We start from the raw sequence: 11,344 nt of genomic DNA, 5'->3' as shown, positions 1-11,344 counted from the left end.
TGGTGTCAGGTTCATGGTCACTTTACTAGTGGCCAACTCAGTGTTTGCCTGCAGGAGAGATGACCACAGAAAATACTGGTCTTTGTGACGTGATGCCTGAGGCCCAACTCCGGTGACAAGACCAAACCAAAAGTCATCAACAGGCAAAACTTCCCCACTGCACGAGCACAGATCCACTGAGGAGACTGGAGAAACTCCAGTTCCTCTGTTAGCCTTGGGGATTTGACAGAGATGTGTCTATCGCCAGGAGGGGCAGGACCGTCCCTCCCTTTGGCTACAGCTGCCTCAGCTCTCTGGTGCCTACAAATGTGCCATTTGCTAATAACATACAGCTCTGACCTGATGGTTGGGTGGAAATGTGTGGAGCCCCAGGAAGGGAAGCATTTTGCTTTTGGGACCATAGATCAACTCAGATGCTGTGTGAAATGCATTAAGAGGAAAGCTCCTCCATTTTTGCTATTATACCCCAGGAAAAGCTGGTACAAGGAAGGCCCTGGTGCTCTCACTTCAACTGAAGAAGGAGCAAAAGGGTTGGAGAGGACTTCAGTCTGTGCTTCAGTTCTCTCTTTTGCTCTATGCACATACTTATGCTCCTGCAGGTCACGTTTGCAGAAGCAAGCATGAATTCCTCTATGATTGCAAGGTAGTAATTAAATTATATCTAACATCTGCTATGCCCCCTTATCTGTTAGGCTACCTGTTGTCTCCTCTTGGGTTTTCATCATGAAGCAGAATAGCTGCAGAAGAGAGAATCCCTCCTTGTGATCCCCAAGGCGGGACTGGATGGCGTTTCGAAGGGCAATAGATGATGCAGTGCTGCTGTAGCGGGAGAAGGCCTGGCCCAGGAGGCTCTGTCCAGGGAGGAGGCAGAGGGAAGTGGAGGGAGGCACCACTTGAAAAAAACCCAGGCATATAGGGTGTTTTGCCATAGGCTTGCCATTTAAATGGGAGTGCCAGCTGGGGGGGGGGGGTTAGACAGCAGTTATAAAGAAGAGAGCATTAAGAACAGCTTAACAGTGCCAGTCCCAGCGAGCGGGTCAGGACCCCCGCTGGGGAGGACGGTCAGCTCCGGGAGGGACCGCCGGCATGCGCGACGCCCCTCCCGCCCAAACCCAAGCTTGCCCCCTCGATTGTCCCCCTGTACTCGGCGCTGGTGAGGCCGCACCTGGAATACTGTGTCCAGTTTTGGGCCCCTCACTACAAGACAGACATTGAGGTGCTGGAGCGTGTTCAGAGAAGGGCAACAAGGCTGGTGAAGGGTCTGGAACACAGGCCTTATGAGGAGCGGCTCAGGGAACTGGGGTTGTTTAGTCTGGAGAAGAGGAGGCTGAGGGGAGACCTTATCGCTCTCTACAGCTCCCTGAAAGGAGGTTGTAGTGAGGTGGGTGTTGGTCTCTTCTCCCAAGTAGATAATGACAGGACAAGAGGAAATGTGCTCAAGCTGCACCAGGGGAGGTTTAGATTGGATATTAGGAAAAACTTCTTCAGGGAAAGGGTGGTCAAGCATTGGAACAGGCTGCCCAGAGAGGTGGTGGAGTCACCATCCCTGGAAGCGTTCAAAAAATGGGTAGATGTGGCACTTCGGGACATGGTTTAGTGGGCATGGGGGTTTTGGGTTGATGAATGGAATGCTGATCTTTAGAGGTCCTTTCTAATCTTAATGATTCCTAATGATTCATTATAAACGATCCAGCCACCAAGCCAGGAGGTGTGGGGTTGCTACTCTACCCTTAATTGGTTTAGTGGTGGACTTGGTAATGTTAGGTTAATGGTTGGACTGGATGATCTTAAAGGTCTTTTCCAACCTAAACGATTCTATGACAACCCCCGGGGGAGGCCGGCCGGCCGGCACAGGTGCCCTGTCGCCCGGCCCTCTGCCCGCGCACCCCGGCAGCGGCCGCCGCCCCGCTGAGGTGGTTCCCGCCCCCCGCGGGCGGGGCGCGGCGCGGCGCAGCACCACACCACAGCACACCACACCACACAGCGCAGCACAACACAACAACACAGCGCAGCGCGATGGCGGGCGATCACTCTCGCAGCCTGGGCAAGGGTAAGCGGCGGGCAGGGGGCGGGCGGGCTGCCATATCGCCTCGGCCGGGGCTGGGCGGCCTGTGGAGCGGGCGCGGGGCCGTGCGCGAGGCGAGCAACGGCGGTAACGGCGTTAACGGTTCTCCTCTCTTCTCTCCCCTCAGGCAGCGCGGCCCCGGGGCCTGTGCCCGAGGGGGTGATCCGACTCTACAGCATGCGGTTCTGCCCCTTCGCCCAGAGGACGCGCCTCGTCCTCCGCGCCAAGGGCATCAGGTGAGGCCTTCCCGGCGGGCCGGTCTGGCGCGGGGCGCGGCTCCCCGCCGGCCGCCCGGCGCCCCTGGGCCTCGTCTCCCGTGGCCGTCTATCAGGGCTCGCATGGAGCAGGGAGCGGTTCACGCTTCCTAAATGGCTCTTAATGAAACGTCCCTGAAAGGACTGAATGGGAAGAGGTTTCTGTGGGTGATTTTGCTGTAAAGCTTGACTTTCTTAAGCCTTTTTTTTTTGTGAGGGGTGTCTTGCTGAAGTGGGAAATAAGTAGGCTGTGTATGTAATCCATTATGTAAAGGCCTAAAGTAAATCTATAGGGGGAAACCCCAAGCGGTTTTTTTTTTTTTTTCTCATCTGTCGTCCTGAATGTTTGCAATAATAGCATTTGAGCTTGTCCTGGGTAAATGTGAGTAGAGCCTTAAGGCATGGTGGTGTTTGGTTTTGATGTAAGTTGCAGTGAAAATCCTAGGAGATAGACATATTCAGTGTTTCTGTTATATTACTGCTTAGCAAAACACAATAATCGGTGGCCTTCTTAAAAGAGCAAATGTACTGTGTTCCTATAATGTCTTCTCATTCCTGTACTTTAGTAAGTTAATGGAATTCAGTACTTGTGTTTTTCAAGGTAGCTATGTCATTTCAGTGTTTTTAAATGGCGACTAATGCTTCGCTCAGCTTACAGCTTCAAAGTAACACGTTTTTCCACCTGATTCCCACCAAGTCTCAGGCCCGCCAATGGTTTGTGAACCAGCACTGGGCTGGGAGTCCACATTAGCATAGTGAATACTTACCACTCAGTTCTCCTGATAGCAAGATGAGAGTTGGGTTTGTTTGTTTTGTTTCTTCTTGGGTCTTTTTTTGAAAGAGTGGGTGCATTAAAACTTCCAGGTCAGTTTAATTCTGTCTTTTTTTAGTGTCTTTGGACTGATTTTCGAGCTGGGGGGCTTTTTTTAGTATAGTGATTTTGGTGGGGGTTTATGGCTACCTAAATGTGGTAGTCGCCTTCTGGTAACCTTTCAGTTGTTTTGAAGGTTCAGCTGTGTTTAGCAGACCTTTGGGCTTACTAGGAATTTTCTGGGGTCACACATATAACACAGCATATAACTTATGGTTTGTTAATGTAACATAGATGTATTTCCCATGTATCTTTTTTTATCAATATCTATTTGCCTTTACTCTAAACACCTGTTCTGTGTGAGGCCACAGGTGGGGAAGATAAGTAGGTAGGATGCTCTCCTGATTTGCTCTTTGGTATAAGGTCAGATTAAAGTTCAGCTGCATTTCCAAATTGGAGTGTAGTTTATTTGCAATCAAGTGCTTGTTTCTTAGAATGCCCTTGAACCTACATGTGATATGTGCTGCATTCTGAGCTTGACCTTTGTTTTTAGCATGGCTTTACAGCTGCCTCTGTTGTGTGCTTGCAAACTGTTCATGTGTCTCTTACTAGTTTAACAAACAACTCATTGTAAGTCAGTTCTGATTTTCTCCAGCAAAGGGAAGTGCTCCCTGGCAGTATTTCTATGTGTCACATGGGTAGTCCTGCAAAGCACTTCAGGGAAGACTAGGGAGAGCAGGGGAACAGGGATTCAGGTTCTCAAGTACTGTAGCTGTTGAGGTGTAATGACTGCATTTCACCATGGTATGGAGTGGACCATAGCAGAACTGAGCCTGTTTGGGTCTTGTTTCTATGACTGTTTTAGCCATGAAATAATCAACATCAATTTGAAGAACAAACCCGACTGGTTCTTTGAAAAGAACCCCTTTGGGCTGGTTCCTGTGCTGGAGACCAGCAAGGGCCAGCTGATCTATGAGTCCCCAATCACTTGCGAATATTTGGATGAAGCATTTCCAGGGAAGAAGTTGATGCCTTCGGACCCATATGAGAGAGCCTTTCAGAAGATGCTCTTGGAACACTTCTCAAAGGTACTGCGTGATCAGGGTGGGATTGTGTTTCCTACTTTACCATAGCACCAACAACTGCAGCTCTGTTGCCAACGCTGCTTTCATCCTTTAAGGCAGGTCTTGTGTCTGGGAAAAGCATTGCTGCAGTTTAACCCCAGCTGGCAGCTAAGCACCACACAGCTGCTCAATTGCTCCCCCTTGGTTGGATGGGGAAGAGAATCAGAAGAATAAAAGTGAGGAGCCTCTTGTGTTGAGATAAAGGCAGTTTAATAGGTAAAGCAAAAGCTGTGCCCACAAGCAAAGCAAAACAAGGAATTCGTTCCCTCCTTCCTGTGGGCAGGCAGGTGTTCAGCCATCTCCAGGAAAGCAGGGCTCCATCATGCGTAAAGGTTACCTGGGAAGACAAATGCCATAACTCTGAATGTCCTCCCCCCTTCCTCCTTCTTCCCCTGGCTTTATATGCTGAGCATGATGTCATATGGTATGGAATAGCCCTTGGGTCAGCTGTCCCAGCTGTGTCCCCTCCCAGCTTCTTGTGCACCCCCAGCCTACTCGCTGGTGGGGTGGGGTGGTGCGAGAAGCAGAAAAGGCCTTGGCTCTGTGTAAGCACTGCTGAACAGTAACTAAAACGTCTCTGTATTATCAACACTGTTTTGGTCACAAATCCAAAACATGGCCCCATACTAGCTACTATGAAGAAAATTAACTCTATCCCAGCCAAAACCATCACAAGCATTTAAATACCAAGAGGGGTTATCTGGGGTCTCTTGCTGTGAGCACATACAAACCACTGTGTGTCTGAATTGCTCCCAGCATTTATGTGTGGGCATGGATGCAGGAAGACAGCCAAGCTAGTGAAAGTGTATATGACTGAGGCAGGATTTTGAACATCCTACAATAGAGCAAAGGTTAGTAGACGAAACCAGCTGAGTGCTTGAGACCTAGGCAGTGACATTTGCTGTATTTTAATCCGAGTCTTTCTGTAGGAAGTACTGTATGAATGCAGAATGTGAAGAGTGCTTGCCTGAGAGAGCCCACAACCATGGACAAGAGATGGCAGGTGGCTGTAGACATGGGACATGTATAAGGAGGACGGTTTTGGCTTTTAGTAGGGGTTGTGGCTGACTGGAAGCAACCTCTCTGTACAAACGTGTGCTTTGAAGGGTCTAGGAAGTGAAAGAAGTCAGCTTGGATATCAGGCAGCAGAGGAGAGGAAGCAATGGAAGATGCAAAGAGATGCGGACAAAGAAGGGGGACAGAAAGGAGGATATATTTACAACAGGCCTTTCTGAACAGGCATGATGGGAAGAGGGTCATAGGGAAGCATGTTGCAAGAAACGAAATGTGCACTGAATGTTGGTTGTATGAATGACAAGATCTTAGAAGAATGTTTGTCTCTGAGTTTTTAAGAAAATAATTTAGTTAAGCTTGGCCACTAGCCAACTTTCTGGTACTGTATGATAATTCCTCTGGCAATTACCAAATTCAAAAATGCACAGGTCTGTAGAAGCCTGCATATCCTGGGCTGCATACCGCTTTCTTAAAGTATCTTAAATGTTGATTAGTAAAGTGCATTTGGATTTGAGAGATGTGTAACTGGGAAAAGAGTACCACTCTGCACCTTGCTACCTTTTTTGCTACTTTTTTGGTAGTGTGTGCAAATGGGAAATGTGCCCTTCTTTTCATTGTTCTCCTTGTACTGCAAGACTAAAATTCGTTAGTATTTGCATTCATTCTTCCTTTAAGCCTTTGCTTACCTTTTCTGAAGTATAAAAGATTTTTATTAATGGACTTTCTTTAACTCTTTAAATTCAAATCTTTAAGATTTAACTTGCATCTAGTATCTTAACATCTAACTTAACGTTTTAAGCTTTGAGTGACTTGCTTGTAATTATTGCAATAGGAACATTAAAAACTTTATACTTCCCTTTGTTTAGATAACACCCATAGTTTTCAAGTATTTTGTGGCATTCAAAGATGGACAGGATACCACGGCACTGAAAGCAGAGATTGCTGAAAAGTTTGGCAAATTTGAAGAGGTAAGAGTATTTTGTGATAGAGAGCAGGTTGCCAGTCATTGTGTGATCCCTTTTTTCTTTCATGCTTTGGCCTTTGGAGCTGGATCTCTTCTCGTTTAGTTGGTAGTTACAGCAATGAGCAGTGTTTCAATTTACTCCCCCCAGCCTAGGATGCTCAACAGCACCATTAGTGTAAATTCCAAGCAGCTAAACTAAACTTCATCTGTATGATGAAGGTTGTGTGGACTTGCGGAGTTTTTTTGAATTCTGGCTGACTGCTGTTGTCTTAGATATCTTCGTTCTGCTTCAAATGTAAGGAGACCTTGCAGCATGTTCTAAGAGCGAGGGCTGAGGGGTCTGAGCTGCTGAAGAGCATCTGTGCTGTAGCTCTGCTGAAATCAGTGCAGATACCCTGGTGATGATACAAAATCTTTGTCGTTCAAGACCTTATCTTTGTTGGGGATGGGGTGAAGCAGAATGTAATCTGTCCCTTGCAGAAATCCAGCCCTGGGCCGTGTTCTCCTACAGTGGTGTAAGCCAACTTCAGCAGAGCTCCAGGAAGTGTCAGGTGGCTTTGATGGTGTACTAGCCACTTCACAATACTTGTCAGTAGTGGTTCTTGGTTAGTCTGATCAGCTGCCAGACTTGCCTTTATCATGAACCCATTCCTTCTGCATCTTAAGCAGCCACGACTAATGCTTGTCTGGCTCGATCAAGAAGTGTTCCTCCAGAGTGTTTCTCTTCTGCTGCAAAGCTACCTCTTCTGGTGCAAAAGCTAGCTTTCTAGCACTTTCCTAAATCTCCTAACAGTCCTGTGCATTCTGCTTCCCCACCCCCTTGACTTTCCAAAGTAAAATTGTTTTCAGGGTAATCTTGTCTGTCTGATCAGGCTGATGCTGGAGTAGTGCACATGAGCTCTTGGGGGAAGCCATGTGTGTTTCGCTTCCCTGAAACACAGATCTATTAAATATTAAGGAAGTATTAATGCTGTGAAATACTTGCTGCACATTCAGTGTCTCTATTTTACTATATCCTGAAGGATTTTGCAGGAGCAGCTGAAGGTCAGCTGAGGGTGGGAGGAAGGAACAGAGCCATGCAAACTTCACTTAGCCTGTTGCAAGAGATATTCAAGAAGGGAAGTGTTTTGAAACACTCCTGTATTTAGTTTGCTGCTACCCAACAGAGAGACCTGTGTTCCTGGCTCTGCAACTGCTGGGTTATATTCTGCCAGACACCCGGTAATTCAAACAGCTTGATGCTTCCTGAAGGACTGCTTTAAAATTTCTACTAGATCATGGGGGTTAGGGGACAGGGAGTAACTGTCATAGGAGTATAGCGTAGTGTGTCCAAAAAGACAAAGATTTGTAAGGTCTCTCGAGTTCCACCTTCAAAATGCCAAAGTGCCGGAAAACAGAGGGACTAGTCGTATGAAAGAAGAGACCAAGCTCTGGAGGTTCCTTAAAGCAAGTTAAACTTGGATCACCATGGCACTTGAAACGTATCAGAAACATAAATGTAACCGGAGAACTTGCTGCATTCTTTGTGGCCCTGCTTTCTGTGCTGAGCTGTAGGGCATCTCTTCCTGGTGTATGTGGATGTTACACTTGCTTCCTGTTCCCTTTGCACCTGGAATCAAATCCAGTTCTAGATGTAAAGTTAGAAATGTTTTCCTGACACCACTTGGCCACAAGTGCCATGGGGAAAGAGTCCCTGCTAAAACGGTGTCTAGTTTACCTGGATGTTAAATTTAGCTGGATGTATTGCTCAAGAAATGCATGTGCATTGTTACGTTAGATCAGTCTGTGCCATTAATGCTTTTTGACAAGTAAGAAATCACGAACTGACAGATTCTGAGCGCTAAATTCCTCTTTGTTTGTGTACAAGTTGCAGCTTGCTAATGATTCGTATTTTGAGTTTTTGAACCACTGGAGAAGAGCTGGACTGACAGTGTATGAAATAGTTAAGCTTGATACTACAGCTACTTTACTGACTAGCTCTGACTCCGCATATATTGTGTGCACAGGAGAAACATGCTGTATTTGCATTATTTCTGTCTGATCCCTTCATTATGTGTACATTCTACTAGGAGGTGGGAATGTTTTGTTACTATAATGTCCTGCTGAGGTTGTTTTCCTTCTGAGGGCAGTTGTCATCTCTCGCCCCTCACAGATTCTGTCCAAACGCAACACTGTATTTTACGGTGGAGACTCAATCTCCATGCTTGACTACATGATCTGGCCGTGGTTTGAACGTCTGGAACCATTCCAGCTGAAGGAGTGAGTACCTCGCCTGGCTTCTAGTGCGTACTGAAGTGCCTCAGCATAAATATCCTTTGCATACACTCTGCAGCAATGGGCCGCTCTTGGGGGCTGCTGAAGAAAGTTTTGTATTGTGTTACAGTTTGGGGGAAGCATCTTCTCAAAAGAGGGATGAGTTGTTCAGGGATCTGTAAACAGGCTTTCTCTCACCAGGTCTGTTTTCCTACCAGATAATTTTGACAGATTTAGAAGAAGTGGTCAAAATACAGGACTTCTCTCCATCCCTAACATCATAGATGAAAGTGGTCTTTATTTGAAGAGGGTGGAGTTATGGAGGCCTAGGTTGAAATTATGTGGTCAAAGACATCAGACTTGAAATGTGGTCTTCTGCTTCTCTTCAGAAATCCTAGGTTGACAAAGGAGGGTGATTTTGGTTTGAGATGGGTAAACTGTGTCCAACCTTGCTGTAGCTAATAGATCTGTCCCTGTTGTAATAGCATTTTTTAATATGTAAATAAATGTCTTGGTCTGTTATGTCCTGAAACAGCTCCAGTTACCATGGTATTGCATTAATATATAGGGATATGGTATCAAAGGAAAACTGTTTTATAGCTGCCTTAAAACAGGACTAAAGAGTCAGATTGTATGAGGAAGTGGGTGATAAAAACAGAGGATGAGTATAGAACAGTCAGTCTCACCCTGGTGCCTGAAGCATTCTTGAAGGACAAGAAAGATGCAGGGAATCCTTAGCATTGAAGAAGGCACTGTAAAATGAGGGCTTTACTGATGGGTTGGTGACTGACTTTGTCTCCTGTATGGTCCTTGATTAGAAGGGGAAATATTACAAACAATATAGGAGGATAGGTCTAGAGTCGGAAGGGATTTGAATGATTGAGGATCTGAGCCATTATATGTTAAGAAAAGATGCTACCTGGAGAAGTTATGCATTAACTAAACTTGTGAGTTGGTAATTGTAATGCAAAGTACTTGGGTCAATCTGCCAGAAGAGAATGAAAACGACAAATTACACTGTTAAGCTTTCAGTTTGCCACACAGTTGTGTGTTTTTCAGATATGTCTGAGTGGGTTTATGGATTTAGTCCATTAGTTGAATCCTCAGTTTCCTCAATAGACTGTGTCTGTGTTTTAAGCTGCTGGGTTGCAGGGTAGTACAAACTGCACAGCTTGTCTTGGTGTGCAAGAGAGAGGAGAGAAGAGGTTTGTGAGTGGTGGAGGAGGATTCAACCACCACACACAGCATTTGTTTCAAGAATCATCATTAACAAAGCATTCCAGAGGGAGGCAGTGGTGCACAAGCCTCGGCCCTCAACTCAGAGCAGATGATAAATAAGAGCTGTGTTTTTTGCAGCACTGATAACATAAGCAAAGCCATGCCAATATCTTGCATGATAAGCAAAACCATGCCAATATCTTGCATGATAAGTGCTCATTTGTGTTTTTGCTCAGCTTTGCAGAGTGCACAAGCTCTGTGAGAATTCTTTCACTTTCCAAATGCTAGTCTGTCTTCCATGATCTGATGTGTTTCTGTCACCTGCTCTGAGCTGAACATTATACTGGGAGGGAGAAAGCAAAACAAGCAGTAAAATAGAACCGCTCAAGCTGTTTTGCTTCCTTGATGCCCTCCAAGTTTCCCATTTGCATTACTCGGTCTCTTTCCTTTTCCTGTAGCGCTCTGCATCACACCCCAAAGCTCCAACGCTGGATGGAGGCCATGAAGGAGGACCCTGCTGTCAAGGCTACAATGACTGACCCACAGACATTTAAAGATTACCTCCAGCTCTATTTGAAGAACAGCCCTGAGGCATGTGATTATGGGCTCTGAGGTGCCAGTAGGCACATGCTTGCTGAAGTGTCAGCGCTTCTTTTCAGTGTGAGCTGTGGGGATCTAGTGTAATTTGGTGTGGGCTCTTCTGTAGTTGCATTTCATAATGGGGAATAAATCTGTGCTGACAAGGTTGAGAAATCTTCTCTGAACTCCACTCCTTCCTGTCAGGAGGAGGATCTGCTGGATTCAGGCAGGAGATGGAAAGTCATTGCTGGCCATTTATATCACGTGAAGGAAAATGTTGGCTTTACTCAGAGGTGATGTTCTGTTATCTCTCGCCTGTTTGCAAGCATTGCTGGTGGGCAGTCCCTGAACTGACCCTGTTACTTGGTTTAAAAATTGTAATACTGGTATCTTGAAAATAAAAAAAAAAAAGCAAACAATGTTGTCTTTAAACACAGTTTTTCCTTCCTCTTTCCAGGCAGCTATTAGTCATTGGACTGGTTGTGCAGAGAGGAGCGAGGCACTCTAAAGGCTAAAACAGATAGTGTGGTCTCTGAAGTTAAGATGTGGTTAGCTAGTACAAACTGTCCTCCTCTTTAGACACCACTACTGCCAAACCACTGAACTTGCAACCCTACGTACTTAACCCTGCCGAAGTCACATGTGCCAGGTCCATCTAGTAATGGCTTCCAGTTTGGGCTAGATATGCTGGGGGAGTGTGTGGTTATAATCCTTCTCTGTCCTTCTGAGGTAGGGTCAGGTTTATTCTAGGTCCTAACCTCAGCTATCTTAAAGGCTGGAGTAGGGAGTAAACCTAACAGAAACCATATCCTGAGCAGAAAGACATTTCTGTTCTGTTCTGCTCCAGAGCTCAAAGCATTGCCATACATGTCAAGATGTAAGTGAAATCAGAGAACTGAAGTAGGAGGAGTTCAGTCAGGGTGTTAACGTACTGGTGGTGTCTCGCTGCTGGTGAAGGAATGAGTATGTTCTGATCCTGCCATTTGCTTGCTGGAACACAGCTTTGCAGTGGGATATCTTTCAAAGCTATCCTATATGCTAATATAGCAGAGTGGGGACAAG

General features: G+C 46.0%; 1 protein-coding gene across 2 annotated transcripts; it reads left to right on the top strand.

The window, feature by feature from the left end:
- The first annotated feature begins 2,016 nt into the window (after positions 1-2,016).
- GSTO1 (glutathione S-transferase omega 1) lies at positions 2,017-10,680 on the top strand. Of its 2 annotated transcripts, XM_075717580.1 has the most exons (6): positions 2,017-2,050; positions 2,193-2,301; positions 3,996-4,218; positions 6,135-6,236; positions 8,385-8,491; positions 10,162-10,680. In XM_075717580.1, the coding sequence occupies exons 1-6, from the start codon at positions 2,017-2,019 to the stop codon at positions 10,313-10,315; spliced, it is 729 nt and encodes a 242-aa protein (XP_075573695.1). In that variant the 3' UTR covers positions 10,316-10,680. The 2 variants fall into 2 exon arrangements, with proteins under 2 accessions (XP_075573695.1, XP_075573696.1); XM_075717581.1 differs by lacking the exon at positions 6,135-6,236.
- The last annotated feature ends 664 nt before the right edge of the window (positions 10,681-11,344 follow it).

Source organism: Pelecanus crispus, chromosome 10 (genome assembly GCF_030463565.1).
Source record: "Pelecanus crispus isolate bPelCri1 chromosome 10, bPelCri1.pri, whole genome shotgun sequence".
In the NCBI taxonomy this organism is placed as follows: Eukaryota; Metazoa; Chordata; class Aves; order Pelecaniformes; family Pelecanidae; genus Pelecanus; species Pelecanus crispus.
The sequence above is the reverse complement of the archived record's forward strand: the minus strand, read 5'-3'. Positions and strand labels throughout refer to the sequence as shown.